Source organism: Tetrahymena thermophila (genome assembly GCF_000189635.1).
Source record: "Tetrahymena thermophila SB210 genomic scaffold scf_8254422, whole genome shotgun sequence".
NCBI lineage: Eukaryota > Ciliophora > Oligohymenophorea > Hymenostomatida > Tetrahymenidae > Tetrahymena > Tetrahymena thermophila.
Window position 1 is genome coordinate 229700 of NW_002476204.1, and position 18925 is coordinate 248624.

Here is an 18925-nt window from a genome sequence, read left to right on the forward strand (position 1 = left end):
TTTTTATCTTTTTTATCTCTTTTTCATTTTCTTCTTTTACATACTCTTTTTACGCGTCATATGTCAGTAATAAACATAGATTCTATTTTTCTAAAATTCTTTCATTTATTTATTTACTTATTTAGCTTTTGCTTTCAAATCTTTTATTATAATTCCTCCCACGAGTGATTGGTATCTAAAAGTAATTTAATTCAATTTATTTAGCTTTAGATACGCATTTATAGCTTATGCATGTCTCAAAAGGACCCCCACTCTACTTTTAAAAATCCTATAATTATTTATTCTCTCTCATTCTTTTGCATTTATATAATAAATAAAATTAACTATCCAAGCAATAGAAATATCACATTTAAGTTCAAAATTTTTTATAATGAAAGTTGACTCGGTGTAGAATGATATATCAATACTCTAGCATTCAAAGTAGTAAAATTGTTAAGTATTAGATATTATGCGTAAGATCAACAATACGTGTCTAGAATAGTTGTGCATTTAAATTTTAAAAAGAATTTTTGGAACAAAGACTTAAAACAAGATTTTATATTAATCTAACTTAAAAGTTGAATTAGAATATCAATTACAGTTTATTAATCGATAAAAGCTCATATTTAAAATCTTGCTTTGACACTTTACTTAATCATTACTTAAACACGTAGAAATAAAAAAATCTGTTATAAAGACATCCAATCTAAAGAAAAAAAAGTAAATATCAGTTAGAATAATTATCAAATAATTCTACCAACTAAGAATCATTCTAAATACTTAAAAAAATAAAATTAAATAAAGGGAAAAGTGTAATTTTAATCAATTTTTTATTTTTAAATGTATATTTTACTTTTGAAACTCCAGTAAATAATATAAATAAATAAATAAATAAATAAGTGAAATGTTCAATCAAATAATCAAATGATCATTTAAAATAGACTTAAAAAATATCTAATTAATTTTATATTATTAATTAATATTTAGATTAACAAAAGTGTATTAAATTTAATTAAAATAAATTCTCATTTTTTTTTGTAGACATTTAAAATAATCAAAGTGATGGTTTCATTTTATTTTGTTCTTCTTAAATAAACTTGTTGTGTGCCTTGATCTTTCTTTATATATCATCTATAGCCACTTTAAGTTTTTTGATTAGCAAAAATCCATACTCTTATTACTATTTTGTTTGCTTTTAGTTTTTTTCTACTTTCTCAAGTAGAACTCTAAGTCTATCGCATATATAGCTTATATTATCATCCCTTGGAAATAATTAGTCAAAGAAAAGGGAAGCATATTCCTTCGTTTATTTTTAAAACACTTTTTCAATTGAATTAAACCATTCATCAGTAAATTTAGGATACTGGTTTTGTAAATTAAATGCAGACATGGCAGCTTCTTGCACTTTAAGCGATTTAACTTGAGGATATTAAATAAATGTTTCCCATAAATACTAGCACTCCTACAAAGTAAAATCCTATATCAAGCACCTTTGAGAAATGGTTTGGTTGAAAATGTTGTTATTAGATAAAAGGTAATTCTCATAGAATTTTCTTTTTTATTCTCTAGAATGAAAATTGGAAGAGTGTATTAAAGAAACAACATTAGAAGTTCTCAGACCAGCTTTAGCTAATGCGTTTAATCCCTTATGAGATTTTTAAATTTTTATTTGTTAGAGATACGAGGATTCAACTAAATCGATAGAATCCTTAATTTTAACAAAGCTAGTAATTATTTGTCTCAAAGCAATTATTTTATTCTTTGAATATAGATTTTCTCTCATGTATTCCTAAATAAAATTAAACATATCTTCTGAGTATTTAACTAGATATTAAGGAGGAGTGTAACTGAATAGTACTGCTTTCATGTACATAAATTGGTTTATCACTATTGAGTCTGTCCTTTCATTCACAATATTCTTTTTGAATATGTCCAGATACTCGTCAGAACTAATTCGTGCATCTCTAACCTTTTTTTTAAATGAAAAGATGTCTATTTTTTTAAATTGGCTGTTTATATATAAGTTACCATCTCAAATATAGATCTCCAAATTAGTGTTCTTGTTAGGTCATCATGAATATAATGAAGATTTTTCTTGAAAAAGCTCAAACTCTCTTTGTCTAAAACAACTTTTACAAAAGCGTGGTCTTCGAAGTTGAGAAGGACGGCTCTGATTCTGAAAGGATACTTGTATTTAATAATTGTATCAATCTGGGGTAAAACATAAATAGTTTAGTCATGCATGGTAGCATTATCATCGAAGAAACATATTTTCATTTTGTGTCTTCTTAAATTGAGATGACTCTACAAAGCACAAGACTAAACAATAGTTAGTGTGGTTTGAGAAGTTTCAGGATCAAAGTAAGGCTCAACAATATTCAGACCAGCTGTCTAAATGTGCATTTTCTGCCAACTTCTAAAATCAAAATCCATCTTCTTTACTTTTGAATATGTCATACTTAAAGACTACATAAAATCTTCTAAAGTCGCATTACTAAAAGCATTTTTTCCAAAGTAAGTAGCTAAACTCTAACTAAATATCTCTTCTCCAATAACAAACAGAAGTTATTTTATTGTGCTTGCTCCCTTTGAATATGTTATTCCATCAAATATTGTTCTTGCCACATCAGTATTAGGAACTTTACCTGCTATCGGATGAGTAGTAGGCAACTAATCCTCACGATATCCCCATGATTTTCTAAAGTTAAACTACAGCCAAATATTTTCTCGAATACTCTCAAATTTTTTAATGTTTATCTTGGATAGGCAAAAATGTGATATGAAATCTGCAAAACTTTCATTAAGCCACAAATCGTTCCACCACTTCATCGTTACTAAATTTCCAAACCACATATGAGCAAGTTCATGGATAATTGTATTTGCAAAACTGCTAAGTTTTTATATGTCGACTTCTTCCTAAAATAAATAGTTATCATTAAATGTTACTGCTCCTACATTTTCTAAAATATTTTATAAATATAAAACTTTTAAAACTAAAACTTTTTAAAATTTAATCATATATATACCCATAGCTCCAGAATTAAATTCTGGGCAAAATATTTAGTCGTATTTGGTAAACGGATATTTATATTGAAAGAATTTCTCAAAGAAGTTGATTCCATTGCAAGTAACATCAAATATAAAATCTTTTTATTTTTATAAGCTTTGTTTTCTTGATTATGTGCAGTAAAGACTCATAGGAATATCCTAGTAAAAGTAAATAAATAAATAACATGTAAATGAATGAAGATATCTTAAAAAAAGCTTTAACATACACAATTGAGATGGTTCATATTATTATCTTCAAGGTCAAAATCTATTTGGTAAAATGGACCTGCTATAAAAGCATATAAATAAGTTGATATGTATGCTGTAGGATTGAATTCGATTTTCTTGTATTCATTTGTCTCAATAGAAGATTTTGCAGATTCATTTGCTATAAACTTCCAATGTTTAGGAATGGTTACAGTGAGTAATAATCTTGCTTTAATATCGGGTTAGTCAAAATTAGGGAAAATCATGTTGCAGTAATAGGCCTCGCATTAAGAATAGAGATATTAATTCTAATCCTTTGGATCTATATAAGAATGTAAGCCACAACCATTATTAGAATAATCATTCTTAAATTGAATTTCTACCATATTAACTCCATTATCAATCAAATAATTATATTTTAATTTCAAAAATTTTCCGTTCCATTCAACGATCTTTATAGGGTGTCTATTAATCTTTAATCCTACTATTTTGTCACCTGAATAGTCTATATAAATGTCTTTTTTATAAAGTTTTGTCACTTCAAATGTGACTTACACCTTTCCTTCATACTTAGAACCTTCTTTTAAAGTTAGAACAAGATCATAGCTGACTGTTTTGCTAACTATTTAATTAGCTCTTTATTTTGCAAACGCTTAAGTAAGAGACTTCATGTCTTAACAATCTATCTCCTTTTTCTTAAAAAAGTTTAACATAACTCAGAATGGTTTGGTGTGTTTTCCTATTATGCTATATCAAAAAATATTAAAAACTTCTTAAATTCTAAATATTAATATTCCTTATATTTTAAAATCAAATAGAAATTGATATCAAATATTACGTCAATTACTTTTTATTTAGATATTATTAATAATTTTATAATACGATATTCATTCCTTTGATTTGCTTTTATCAATATTTTATTTTTAATTAATATTGTTTATATATTAGAAATAATCAATAAAATTTTGCTGTAATTAAAATATCAAATCAACAAATTACAACTTTAATATGGTTATTCCCATTTAAAAATAAAATAAAATTATTGATATTTTTGATATTTATAAATTAATTTATTAAAACTTAGCTAATCAAAACGCGAAAATTATTTAAATTAGAACCGATTTAATTTAAAATAAAATTTTAAATAATGTAAATACTTAAAATTAAATTTCATTATTTAACTTAGAGAAAAAATATATTAAAAGTAATATTTTAAATTCAGTTCAGTTTGATGTTATTTTGTTAAAAATGAAAAAATTAATCTTAACTTAGTAGAATAAGTAATTTGTTAAAATATCTATGTAGGAGTTGTAATGAATTTTATAATAAAACATGTTGATATCTCTTCTTTTGCGGTGTTTTTTATAATTTATTTTGTTGATTTTTGGTAAGGAGAAGTATTTTACAAAAAAGGATTTTGAAACAAAATTAAATTTTTTTGAAATTTGTATTATAGCATTAGGTGAAAGGATGAGGATGATGATAAGCTTTGCAAAGTATATAGCTAAATATATAGTAAAAGAAAGTATTATTTAGGCGAATATAAATTTTAATTTGTGAAGAAAATATAAGAATACCAAAGAATCTAAAAAAATATCAAATATTTATAGATATCTTTTGATTTAACAATTACAAGTATTAAAAAAAGTTTTAGAAATATTAAATATAAGTAGACAAAGGTTAATGCAAAAAGTGCTTAAACAGGGTCTTCTTGCTACATGTAAGAATACTCGCTCTATCTATAAATATGGCATGAAAAACACCATCAAATCCTTATGCTAAAAAAATATAAATTAAAAAACTCAGCTATAAAATTAGTTTATTTCATTCAAATATTCTACAGATCCTAACAATAGCGGTAATCAAAAGAGCTAAAATGATAATAATAATTTTACTAGAAATGACAAAGATTAGAGCAAGAATACACAATAGCAGTAAAATCCTCAAAGTGGAAGATTTTTTTATTCCCATACAAAGATGAGTAGTCATTATATCCTGAAAGAGGATGAAGTTTATGATTTATTAAATAAATTTGACATATAATATAAATAGTCTTTAAATAACTCGTAAATATAAATTGAATGGTGTCCTTTTTGCTTAAAACCTCACAATAATGATATTTCAAATGCATATACACTTGGAATCAAAAAGTAGTCTGGATAATTCAATTGTTTTAGATGTGGTATTCATGGTTCTTGGTGGGATTTTAAGAATCTTCTTTATAAAAATATATCTATAAATGATTTTAGAAATTACAGTTAAAATTATTAATAGTAATAAGAAGAGCGTATGGATGATTCAGAATATTATCTCTATCATAATTAATTGTTCGATAAGGAAGTGTATAAAGAAGAGCTAAATTATATATGTGGAAAAGAAAACTCGACTTAAAGACATATTAATTTTGAAACATTAGTCAAATACAAAATAGGAATAGGCAAAGAGGATTTTATAAATAAAGAAGGAGATGTTATTAAAGTACCTGTTGTATACTTTCCTATGTTTAAATTTGAAAAAGTTGAAGCTGAATCCAGTGACGAAGACAAGGCCAGAGATGTCTTTTAAGATGAAACAAATGGTAACTCACAGAGAATAACTATTAGTACAAATTCATGTAAGTTAATTAAATGTAAAATTAGAGGAATAGGATCTGAAAATAAAAAATACATGAGAGTAAAACCATCTGGATCAAAGAGGTAAATAAACATCAAGCTGTTTTATATTGTTTTTATCGTTTTGTCTTTTATCAAAAATGTTAATTCGTTTGAATATCTAGAAATTTCTGAAGTTTTACAATTTTGAATTAATCAATAAGTAGAATAAATAAAAAACTATTTAAATTTCATTTATTAAAATATCAGTTATAACCAAAAATATCTATTAATCGATATTGGTTTCTATTACACTTTAGAGCTTTTATGCTTCTCTATTTTCTATTTAAGTTAATTTACTCTTTAGATACATCAGTTTTATTATTTTAATATTAAATTTTAAATTTTAATTATTTTAGCGGTATATTTGGTTTGAATACAGTACCATAAAATGCTAAAGAATTAGTTATTACTGAAGGAGAATATGATGCTATGGCGGTTAATTAGGCAACTGGCTTACCTGCTGTTTCTTTGCCTAATGGTGCCTCGAATCTCCCTCTTGAAGTTATTGAATGTTTAGAAAAAATTGAAAAAATTTATTTGTGGTTGGATAATGATGAAGTAGGTAGAAACAATAGATAAAAATTAGCAGAAAAGTTAGGAGTTCACAGGACCTATATTGTGAATACATTAGGAGAAAAAGATGCAAATGATATTTTACGTTAAGATCCTTCTAGAATTATTAAATATATTTAAGAATCAGCCACTATTCCAGATTAAAATATTCTTATGTTTAGTGACTTGAAGGATTTAGTTCTACATAGACTGCTTAAATTTGAGCATAGTTAAGGATATCGTTCAAGAAGATTTGAGTTCTTCAACGAAACAATTAAGGGATTAAGAAGAGGTGAAATGACTGTTTTGACTGGTCCTACTGGTTCTGGTAAAACAACCTTTTTATCTCAGCTTTCATTAGATTTTTGTACTCAAGTAAGTTTTTAAATTAAATTTTTCTTGAACATTCTAAAAAATACTTCATTCATTCTAATAAAAGATTTATTTATTTATTTTAATTTTTTTGTAAATTTTCAATAAATTAATTATGTTTCTTTTATATTAAAAATTTAATTTAAAAAATAGTAAGTCCCAACACTCTGGGGTTCTTTTGAAATCAAAAATGAAGTATTAGCTACCAACATGATTATGCAAATGAGTGGGTAAGATTTATTCAAAAACCATAATAAATTTCCTTATTGGGCTTAGAGATTTGATATGATACCTATGTACTTCATGAACTTTTATGGTTCTACAAATTTAGATTAAATTATCTCTACTATTGAGTATTCGATTTACAAATACGACATATAACATGTTGTTATTGATAATCTATAGTTCTTGTTGGGTACATAAGCTAAAGGTTTTTCTAAATTTGATTTGTAAGAAAGGGCAATTGAAGCATTTAGATAATTAGCCACTAAGAAAGACATACATTTAACCCTTGTTATCCATCCAAAAAAAGTAGATGAAAATGAAGATTTGAATATCTCTTCAGTCTTCGGTTCTGCAAAGGCAACTTAAGAAGCTGATAATGTTATTATAATGCAAAATAGAGATAAATATAGAGTTATTGATATCAAAAAAAATCGTTTTAATGGTGACATTGGCAAGAAGGCTATTATTTTTGATAAATCTAATAAAAATTTCTACGAAATGAGTTTAGGAGAAGTATCAGAAATACTTTCTAGCAAAAAAACTATTTCTGATATAGTTAAATTCAAGAGAGAAAAAATTTTGGAAAAAATTGAGGAAGAGGACTAAGTTAATCCAGTGGTAGATATCAAAAGAAATAAAAGTGGAAATCCTAATAATAATAAAAATAATGATGGCGATGATAATGGTGGAAGCAATACTCCTCCATCTTCAAGTAGTAATCCTCCTTCTTCAAACACTCCTCCATCTTCAGGCACTCCTCCACCTCCTTCCTCTTCAAGCGCTTCAGCAGCTTCAAGTAATCAAATTGAAGATGTCTAAAATGCTGATAAATAAAGTTTATTCTCTGCTTAAAAATAACAATCTTAATTGTGGGAATAAAATAATTAAAAATAAGATAAAAAAAGTGAAGATAAAAGTAAAATTTAAAAGAGTAAAAAATAAAATGAAAATATAGAAATTATTGATAAAGAAGACACTATCTTAAATGTAATGGATACCCAAGCTTAATAAGAATCTATAGATTAATAAAAAGATGAAGTATAGTTAAACTTGGAAGAAAGTTTAGAATAAATAGAAATAATACATAAAAATAATGAAGCAGTTGATTAGATAGAATCTAATCTATCATTGAATTATAATTATGAAGATGAAATGTAAGAAGCTATAAACGAAGAGTTAATTGAATAAGAAATATAAGGCTAGAAACAATAATAATAAATTAAATAAAAAAATAAAAATATTTACAAAAAAGAAGAATATGACACTGACTCCCTTGAGCCAATGAATTTCGATCTTTATCAATAAGAAAAAGAGGTTAAAACAACAGTTAATTTTTTCAAGAACTATTCTCCAGTCCCTCCTGAAGAAAGAGAAGATTTAATAAATGGATCATTTAAAAAGAGCAACCCTTATAATAAATATACAAACGAAAATAAAGTATTCTAGTTCACAGAAGAATTTATGGAATAAATATTTTCTGAAAAATATGAAGCTAATTCTGATATTTCTAATAAGATTCTGTCAAAATAGCATAAAAGTGAAGATGATTTATCAAGCCAAATTATAGAAAAAAAATTTTAAGAAAAAAGGAATAAATAAAACAAAATTTGAGATGATAGCAAAAATGAAATTTTCATTAATTTATTTCAAATTGACTAACATACCATACCATATCATACCATACTATTTTAATTTTAATTAAAAATTAATTATCCAAATAATCAAAAGAATTATATTTAAATTTTATACTATTAAAGTTATTATATATTTACTTGTCTAAATTCTCATTTTCCTTTTTTAAAAAACTCAGTGTTAATTAACTAAATACCAATAGAATCTATTTGCATTTACCAAACATTTCTGTACAAATTTTAAATATTATATTGTTTTATATTTAAAAGGATTATATATTTTAAATTTTACTAATTAAAAATTTTTAAATTCTCATCATTTTTTTTAAAAAGTTTAGTGTTAACTAAACATTGATAAAGTTTATTTATTTTTTTTATAAATCTATACATATTCTGGATATTTAATTTTTCCATATTTAAAACAATAATTTTAAAAATTTTTAATGATTAAACTTATTTAAATTCTCGCTTTTTAAAATGTTCAGTGTTAATTAAACATTAATAGAGTCTATTTTTATATTTTCAATCTCTTCATATTTAAGATATTTAAATTTTTCTTATTTAAAAGAATTATTTTTAAAAAATTAAACTTTTTTAAATTCTCATTTTACTTTTTAAAAATTTCAGTGTGTGTTATCTAATCTCTTTATTTATTTGTGTGTTCACTCTGGATATTAATATTTTATCATATTTAAAAGGATTTATTATTTTTAGAATTTTATGTTAATAAAGTTATTACAAGACCTGAAAATTTGTTTTAGTAAAAGTTTATCAATATTTTACTAAATAATAATATATTTCATGCTTTAAGTTAAGGATTTTATTTATAATTTAATTAATGAATCAAAGTTATTTTTATGTGTTTTTGTTGAGTTATGTTTTTAATTTTAGAATTGGTATTTTTCATGAAAATTGTTGTAATATGAAAGATTAATTAATATTAAGATAAAATATATGTACACAAAATAAATAATTAGTCTTACAAAGATAATACACTTCTATTTTTAGTAAAAATTTCTTATAATCTTATAATTTTAGTTTGAGATAAAATAAATTAGTTGATTAAAATTTGTTAAGATTTAAAATCGAAAGAATTTTTTCATTATTTAACATGATATTATTCATCATCTTAAATTAAAGATTGCTTATGATTTGATAGCATACTTTATTTGACGTCCTTAGTATCTTTAATTTTAGTGAAAAGCACGATTCCTAAAAAGATAAAGTATAAAACCATAACTACGAGAATGATATAGATCCAAGCTTCAGACCAGTTTACTTCATCAGGTACTGATGCGTAATAGTTTACTCCTACAATAGCAGCGGAAAGGACACTCAATAAAGTTAATTGAACTTTACCAATAGTAAATTCACCCATGAGTTCTCTATCCATTGAAAGCTTAAGAAGTGGAATAACGGCAAAGGGAAGTTGTATTGCTTGAAGAATATTTAAATAGTTATTAAAGTCTTCATCATCAGCAATAAAAGCTATAACAATAGCAGGAACGATTGCAATAGCACGAGTAATAAAAGCTCTTTTGAACTTGCTTACTCTCATTTTAACAAATCCAGACATGACAAATTAACCAGCAAGAGTACCAGTTAAAGTTGATGATTAACCAGCAGCCAATAAACCGATACCCCAAATGTACTTGGCAGCTGCACCAAAGTTTTCTTCAAGGACTGTGGCAGCAGAGCTTAAATCAATATCTGTTCCACTATTGTACCAATTAGCAAAAGTACCAATGACTGCCATGTTTATGAAGAAAGAAATTAGGAGAGAGATACCTGTTTCAATTTTGAAATAAAAAATGGATTTATGGAGAAGAGGTCTGTCATTTCTGGAAATCTTCTTTTCATAAACAAGAGATGAATGAAGATATAGATTGTGAGGCATGAGGACAGCACCTATTAAACCAACCATGGAAGTGAGTGCAGATGATGGGATGTAAGGGACAAACATTCCTTCCATTAATTCACCGAAATTAGGAGCAATGTAACCAAGATCAATAAAGAAGCAAATAGCCATAGTTCCTATAAGAATACCAAAGATTAATTCTAAAAAGCGCATACCAACATATTTTATTAATAAAATAAGAATAGTAGAAGAAATAGTTAAGATAACTCCGATCCATAATTTGAGTCCAAAAAGAATTTATAATGCAATAGCAGATCCTAATACTTCTTGAATATCACTGCCTATAATAGCGATTTCAGCCATAATCCATAACAAGATAGACATTTTTTTAGGATAATAGTAGCGACATAATTTAGCCATATCTTTTCCAGTAACCAAACCAATCATCATAGCACGGTTTTAAAAGAAGAAACCTAAGAGTGTTGATAAGAAAAGTACCCATAACAAGTGATATTTACCATTTAAACCTGCATCCATATCACCAGCCAAATTACCAGGATCGATGTAAGCGATAGCTACGAGTAAGCCTGGTCCAAAATATTAGAAAAATTCCCTTAATGAAAACTTTACATTAATTTTCTCTTAATGATCATTGCTGTTAACAGTTCCAGAATTGATATTGTTCTATCCTACTTCAGCCATTGTGAATGATTATTTATTTAATGAATATTGTATTTGTTTAAAATAAAAATTATAATATTGATAGATCTTTGTTTAGATGCTTATTATTTTATTAATTTACAATCTATTTGTATATTTATTTATATTAAATCATAATAAGATATGCATCTCATCAAGTTTTAAGATTTAAAGTCTTTCAAAAATTAATTTTTTGACTCATAAGCTAAAATTTATTTCAATATTTTTATGGTTTTTGTCCCCTAAAATTTCTTTTTTAATTAAATAATCTGATGATTTACAAGTGATTGCACTTAGAAATTTATCAAATTTTAATTAAGATCTTAGTTTTTTTACTATTGTTTTGCTTATTGTTAATTATTTTTGCGAGTCACTTGTAACGAGTCAGGTTTTATCATGTCTTTCAAAAAGTAATATCTCTTGATTGTAATTTGCCAGAATTTGTCAGGAACTGAATTATTTAATGAAAATACCCTTCATTTTCGTATTTTATATTCTTACTCTGCTATCTAAAATTAGATAGATTAAAGGCTAGCCTAAATTAATAATAAATATATAATGGCTAGATAGATTAATTTTGGTATACTATAACTTAATTTTGTCTATTTTTAGTTTTTGTTTGTGTTTCATATCTAAAAAGGAAATTATTAAAATAATAGGAACTAAATTATAAATTCACGCACTCACTTGCAAACAACTTTGCTATTGCTTACAAATTTAATTATAATAACCTTCTAATCTATAAACAATCATGAGCATTAAATATACATAAATTATTTTAAATTTAAATAAATTTTTATTTTATTTTCAATAAAAATAAACTTTTCTTGATACAATAAGACAGTGCATTAATATTTAAATGTAACAAACATATAGTTTTTAAAGCATAATTTATAAAAGATTTAAATTAATAATAAATCGAGACAATTTGATCTAATAAATTTATCAAGAGATGGAAAAATAAGCTTTAAACATATTTCTAATCTTGTTATAATAAATGCTTTAGATTGTTTTGGTGTTAGTGAAAGTGTCTGTGAAATTTTAGTATTTTATTTATTGTAGTACAATTTTATTTGCTTCACAAATTAGTTATTGCTTAAATTTATTCTTTAAATATTAAAGTTTAAAACAGAAAGTGTTTCTAATATTTTGCTAATTATTTATCTTTAAGAAATATACTTAGTTATAGTTGGATATATTTTAAAGGGTCTTTGAATATTAATTTCTATTAAAAAATAATTATTAATTTATTTTTAAATTTTATTCATATAAAAATATTTAATTATATATAATTGAGTACTAAATGTAAAATACTAAGAGATATTTAAGCACACTATTTATTAAGAATATTTTGTAGAAATTTATTTATTATAAAGTTTAAATTTAAATTTAGTTATTAAAAGAACTAAATTATTATTGTTTTATTTGCTTATTTTTTATTTATATTTTTTTAAGATAATCTTTCAGTTTATTTTTAAGTATGAATTAAAGCTAAATAAATAAAAGCATAATTAGATATTTTGATAGATAATTTATTTTTTTACTTTTAAAAATATAAATATATTTTCTTATGATAATAAATTATAATTTTGGTTTTACACTCAATATTAATTTTAGTTATATTAATACATATTTCTAAATATTTTTGTCTACTTTTACTTATATTATTATTAATTTTAATTAATCTAATTTTTATGAATGTTAACTATTTGAATAAATACTTTAATAAAGAATAAAATAATAGTGTTAAATTATTATATTTTTTTTCTGAAAACACTTTATATTATTTAACACCTAAAATATCAGAATTTTCAAAAAAAGTGATTTTATTAGGATTAAGGTGAGATATTATGAAAGAGATTGCTAATAATTTTTGAGGATTTACAGAAACTTGTTTAGAATAATTTTATAATGTAATCAAATTTAAATTTGATTAATTAATAAGTAAATGTTTTAACTGTTTTAATAAATATCTCTATTAATTATTATTGAAATTAAATACTTTGATTTAGATGAATAAAAATTTATTAGTTTATTCATAAATTTAAATTTATTGTTTTTTTTTTTTAGAGAACTTATTTTAAAAATTTAATATATAATTTAGATTTATAAATAATAACATAAATGATATTTGCATCATAAATATAAATGAGGGATGATTAATTTTAAGATATGTTTATTTATAATTATAATTTTTAGTTTTATATTTTTTAATAATTTATTTATTTAATTGTTTGTTTTTTTGTTGCAATTCTTAATTATATTTTATTGAAATTTTATTTTTATCAGAGTAATTTTAATAGTTTGTTTTGAGAATAATGAGCTTTGATTTCCTTGCCCTCTTAATTTACAAAGATACCTATACCTTCTACCATATCATTTAAGAAACCTCCAATAAATCTGTTTCCGTTTGACAAGTATAAAATACCTTATCCTTGCTTTTAGTCATCAAGAAATCCTCCTTCATATTAAATCCAATGTTCACCCATTTTGTCAAAGTCTGTAAAGTCAAAAGATTGATTTTCACCTAATTCTTCAGGTGTATCATTGTAAACAACTCCTTAACCTGTAAATTTGTCTCTTTTCCATTCTCCTTCATAGGCTAATTTTCCGGAGGGATAATATAGTTTTCCATACCCTTCCATGCATCCATCAAACCATGATCCTTCATATAGACCTCCATCTGCATACAAGAATTTTCCATTACCATGCCTCTTTCCTTTAAATTTCTCCCCACTATACACTGATCCATCTTCATATGTTTCTTCTATGACTATATATAACAAAGATTAAATGATATAAAAAATATATAATTATTGTAAATATTTATAAATTACCTTCAATTACTTATGAATTTGATCTCTATTAAATATAAATAGACTATGCTTCAATAAAGGAAGTTTGATAGTGACTATTATTATAGAATGACTATTGCTAATTGTTTGTTTGGTATGGAACTACTGAGGATTTTGTGTTGATGAAATTTGTTGTATTTGAGTTTTAATTTCCATTTCCCTCAAATTTAATTTCACTGATGTTAAAGAATTTTTTGTTAAGAGAATTTAAATTGTTAGTTTAATTCTAGTTATTTTATTATTTTGTTGTAGTGCTTTATGGATCAATAGCACTTATCATATCACCATCTGCAGTAACAGATATTTAGAGTTATGGGCTACTTTTTTGGTATTTTTCATTTTTGTCTTCATCAATAGGATTTAAATTATTTCCAAATAAATTGTAAGGTGAATCATAAGATTTGTTTTTAATGTTACTTTATATTTGTCTTTTTGGTGTATTATCATTAGTAGTTTGCTATATTGGTGTATTTTACTGATTTTGATTATTTAAATTATTTTCAGTTAAATATACACTTTCGTGAGAAGTATTTTAGTTCTAAGCTTAGGCATCTTAAGTATTTTCTATATTACTTTCATCTTTTAAACACTTTAATATTTCAGCATTAGAAGAATTAAAATTTTCTTTGTCTTCACCTGCTTAATCTATTCTCATGCTCTATAATAGGCTATTTTGCATTTAGGATATTGATTTATTCTTTGCATTAAGCTTTTAAGTGTTATTTAATATACTTTTATCGTTTTAGCTCCTCATGTTTGAATAAAAATTTTATAATTAGCCTTAAAGTTTAGTATTTTTTTTGAATTCATTCACATTTTTATCATTTTCCTTTAATCCATCTTGCTTATTTACATTAAGTGTATTTTAATTATAGTTTTCAAAATTTTCTTGATGCACAAAGCTAATCGAGTGTCTTGGAGTTATTGCTTAGTCAGATCTTAAATTATTTTATTATTTATTTTATTTATTTTCACTAATATTATTCTGTTATTAAAATTTATTCTTATTCAGAGGTGTTTATTTATCTCTTAAATTTTAATGGCTATCTAAATTCTAGATGAAAGGAATAAAGCTTTCTGCATTTGAAACAAATGAGTTGTTAGTAGGTAAGTTTTTATGATCAACGTTTAGGCTCCCAATTTTTTAAAGCTAAAATGTTTGATAGTTAATCTTGCAAAAATAGTTTTTTTCTTTTGTATTTTGCGAGCGATCAGTATTAACTGTTTCTTTTGATGAATCTAATTAATTTAAAATTTAAAATTAATCAGTAATATTTCGTCAACCAAAAAAAAAGATTGAAAAAATTTAATAAAATCCTCTAAAAATAAAAATATTAAAAAAAACACTCTTTTTTAATTAAGAAAGAAATACTTTTGTTTAACAGATCAAATTATCTCAATGGTCTAATTTGTTTTTGTGAAGCAGACTTTTTGTTTTAATCTAAATGAGAAATTTGGCTGATTGACTGATCTCCATTTATCTTCAACTACGATTAAGAAGTTGGAAATTTACTTGTCGAGCTATAGCCTTGTAAAAATTAACTTGATTACATTGGCTTGTCTAACTTAGTGTTTAAATTATACTTTGTTTCTAACTAAATAAAATCAAGTCTTTGCTTTTCATTAAAATTGGTCATTTCTTTTATCATAGAACTAATTTCTTCTCCATATGTATCTTCAATTTACTGGATATTCTTTTTATAATTTTCAAGATTAATTGTTCCTTCTCTAAAATCAAAGCATTCATCTTGTTCATTCAATAAGCACGCTTCCATTAACACGAAACCTTATAATTATTTAGTTAATTTAACAATAAATTTATAAATTTAGTGTCATTCAAAAAGATAAATATAGTATAGTGATAAGGAGTGTTTTTAAATAATTAATTATCAGTCAGTCATGTATTATAAAGAATCAAAATTTACCTAAAGAAAATGATTCTGATTTGTGAGTTGTTAATTTGTGTGGAATATTCTTTTGTTTTGCAAATTTTAAATAATTTGGTGCTAAGTAAGTGCCCTTTTTAGGCTTGGAAGTTTGCAATACTTAAATAAGAAGAGGAGGATTAGGTTCAAATACAGGATCTAAGATTTTAACCTCTAAACTATTTGTTAAGAGGATGTTTTAAGCTCGCAAATCATTAAAGTAAATACCATCTCTTTACAAATTAGCGAAAGCTGAAATGCTAGCAAATGCAATTTATTAGATTTCACTAACATCGAAAGGAATTTGTTGCAACTTACGCTAACGTATTTCTACTGTAAGGTCTTTTTTAATATACTCCATTGTCCATATCAATCTAGAAATAGAAGTACAAAAATTATCTTCACTCATCACAAAATACTCTAAAACCTATATAAAATTAGGATGAGTGTTGTCTCTTCTCTTTCTAATTTGCCCTAACTATTCCCTCAATTTCTCAAGGTTTTAAAATTTTCTATCTTTCATAGCTATAATCTATTTTTTATCTTTCGATTCCATTATATCGATATCTCCATAATGAATGTCTTTAACGCTTTCTATTTTCCTATACAGAAGGAGATACTCTTCATAATTTCTGTCTTTACTTAAAGATTTTCCCATAACTTATAATTAAATTCTATAGTTTATTCAAGTTATTAATTTTCAAATGACTGGCTGACTGACTGACTCTATGTATCTAATAGCTTTTTACCTTTGAGTACAAAAAACCACTAAAATCTTTCAAAAATATCAATTTAAAAGTTATTATATGATAATTTAGTATGTAAACTATTTATAATTTACAACCTTTAAAAGAGAAATTCAAATATAAGAAATTTCATTTAATTAAAAATAATAAATAGTGTTAATAATCTCATTTATAATTATACAAAAAAATTAATTTTTATGTCAAATAAACTCTGTGCTATTCATTCATTTACTATAATGCTAAAATTTTAACAACTAAAGTAGAAAATCTAATTTTAGTTTAATCTAATATTTATTAATGGGTAGAAAAATTTATAATTTTAAAATATTTAATCTAAAATTAGCAACAAAAAGAAAAGTTAATTTTTAAATTAAATATAACCTTTTATAATAAAATAAAATAATTTATATTAAAAATATTTGTTTATGTATAAATTTAGAATAAATAATCTAGTCTGATAAATAAAACAAAAAATTATATAAATCTCTTTTAGAAATTAAAAGATAGTAGTAGTAATAGTATAACTATAATTAGTGTTTTTTATATTAAATTAAAATTTATAGTAAAATACAAATCGTTTTGCCTTAAATTGAGTTTAAGTTATAAAACTTTGAAGATTGATAATTCTCCTAAGTATAAAAAAATGTTCCAAATATTGAATCATTAATTGCATATCCTTGAATAGTTAGTTTGAGAGTTTAGATCTTAGTACACTAAGCTAATTAATTATAGATAAATCATAAAAATATATGAAGTATTAATCTAAATAATCAGTGAAACCCTGATTATTATTTATATTTAGGAAAGTTCACTTTTATTTAATTATCTATTTATTTACTGATTATTAATCTGCTGTCACTTTAAACGCTCAAAATATAAATCTATGCATATTTTCAAATTTTATGTTATTAATAGTTAAATACATTTTAGGTTTATTTATTTTGAGGTTTAAATCCAAAAATGAAATCATCTATTGAGATATTTTCAAAGTTTAGGTTAATTATTTCAAGGTTAATAAATGTTTTCATATTTTAAATTAATTAAAAATTATTTTTATAATTTAAATAAATTCTTAATAGAGATATACCATAAAAACTTTTATGAAGCTTTGAATATTTTATAATGGCTATTAATAGGTTAATGTTAATAAATAATATAGATTATTGCTTGTTTAAAAATATTTTAGCAAATAATACAACTAATCAACACATAAAATTTAAACTTATGTCATTAATATGTATATTAATTCTTTTATATATCCTTTAATAACTAATTATTGCATCAAATTATAGATCAAACTTTAACAAAATAAATAGCTTTATTAATTATTTATGGGATTATTAAATTAGATATTTAGATTGATAAAACGGAAAATTAAAGTAAAAGACAAATAAATACATATTTTTATGAAGAACATTCATTATAAGTTGTTTATTTTTAAATTAAATTTATATAATAATTTTATTTTTTTAAATTAAATTTGTTATAATTTTTAGTTTGTAATAGGATCTAAGCTAGTATAATGTTTATGGTCATTTCTTAAAGTTTCTTTTTACTACAGGATTTCTTTATTTATTCATAATTTCGCTTTCAGTATAAGCTCTATTGCTTCTTATGGATTATGAAGACATATCTAAATAGCTATTATGACCTAAAGTGCCTGTAAATATATAGGAGCCTTTAGATTTTTTTTTATTTTTCTACTGAGTATTTGTTAATTTGCTTGAATGAATTTTTGCTTAACTTGAATCAAGAATCTCTTTGTCTATTTTATTGTTTAATGGAGAAATGTCTCTAATACTTTAATCTTTATTTCTATGATGACTTATTGTTTGTTGACTATCATCCATCGAATTTTGGTTTTAATTTTATTTCATGCTATCTTAAAAGTCATCATCTTCGGTATCGTGATCTTCACTTAATTTTTATTTCAATGTTATTTTAATGTCTCTAGATATATATTAATTATTTGGATCTTCAGTAAATGACTAATTAGAAGACTTTGAGATACTTTATTTGCTATAATTCAGCTTTGATATAGAATTTTGATTATTTGGATTATTATTTCCATGCTCGCTGTCATGCTTAAAGCACAATTACCCCATTATAAGTTTCGTTATTATAAATTAAGAGTCCAGTGAATAACTAGTTTACCTATTTACTTTTTCTTGTTA

At 23.7% G+C, this 18925-nt stretch overlaps 5 protein-coding genes across 5 annotated transcripts; 1 reads left to right on the plus strand and 4 right to left on the minus strand. All coding sequences in view use genetic code 6, as the record gives it.

Moving 5' to 3' along the window:
- Positions 1-1033: 1033 nt before the first annotated feature.
- On the minus strand, positions 1034-3947 carry TTHERM_00691700 (peptidase M1 family aminopeptidase; the record flags this gene model as incomplete). The annotated part of the gene is made up of 4 exons (XM_001032135.2): positions 1034-1948; positions 2008-2939; positions 3006-3186; positions 3255-3947. 4 exons carry the CDS (start codon positions 3945-3947, stop codon positions 1034-1036), a joined length of 2721 nt encoding a protein of 906 aa, XP_001032135.2.
- An 859-nt stretch (positions 3948-4806) lies between these two features.
- On the plus strand, positions 4807-8648 carry TTHERM_00691710 (toprim domain protein; the record flags this gene model as incomplete). The annotated part of the gene is made up of 3 exons (XM_001032136.2): positions 4807-5930; positions 6245-6815; positions 6966-8648. The coding sequence occupies exons 1-3, from the start codon at positions 4918-4920 to the stop codon at positions 8646-8648; spliced, it is 3267 nt and encodes a 1088-aa protein (XP_001032136.1). The 5' UTR covers positions 4807-4917.
- A 1119-nt stretch (positions 8649-9767) lies between these two features.
- TTHERM_00691720 (NRAMP (natural resistance-associated macrophage protein) metal ion transporter family protein) lies at positions 9768-11228 on the minus strand (the record flags this gene model as incomplete). Its single annotated transcript, XM_001032137.3, has 1 exon — positions 9768-11228. One exon carries the CDS (start codon positions 11226-11228, stop codon positions 9768-9770), a length of 1461 nt encoding a protein of 486 aa, XP_001032137.1.
- A 2282-nt stretch (positions 11229-13510) lies between these two features.
- Positions 13511-16663, minus strand: TTHERM_00691730 (protein kinase; the record flags this gene model as incomplete). The annotated part of the gene is made up of 4 exons (XM_001032138.1): positions 13511-13998; positions 14063-15319; positions 15453-15866; positions 16006-16663. 4 exons carry the CDS (start codon positions 16661-16663, stop codon positions 13511-13513), a joined length of 2817 nt encoding a protein of 938 aa, XP_001032138.1.
- Positions 16664-18283: 1620 nt separating this feature from the next.
- Positions 18284-18856, minus strand: TTHERM_00691740 (hypothetical protein; the record flags this gene model as incomplete). The annotated part of the gene is made up of 1 exon (XM_001032139.1): positions 18284-18856. One exon carries the CDS (start codon positions 18854-18856, stop codon positions 18284-18286), a length of 573 nt encoding a protein of 190 aa, XP_001032139.1.
- Between the last annotated feature and the right edge of the window lie 69 nt (positions 18857-18925).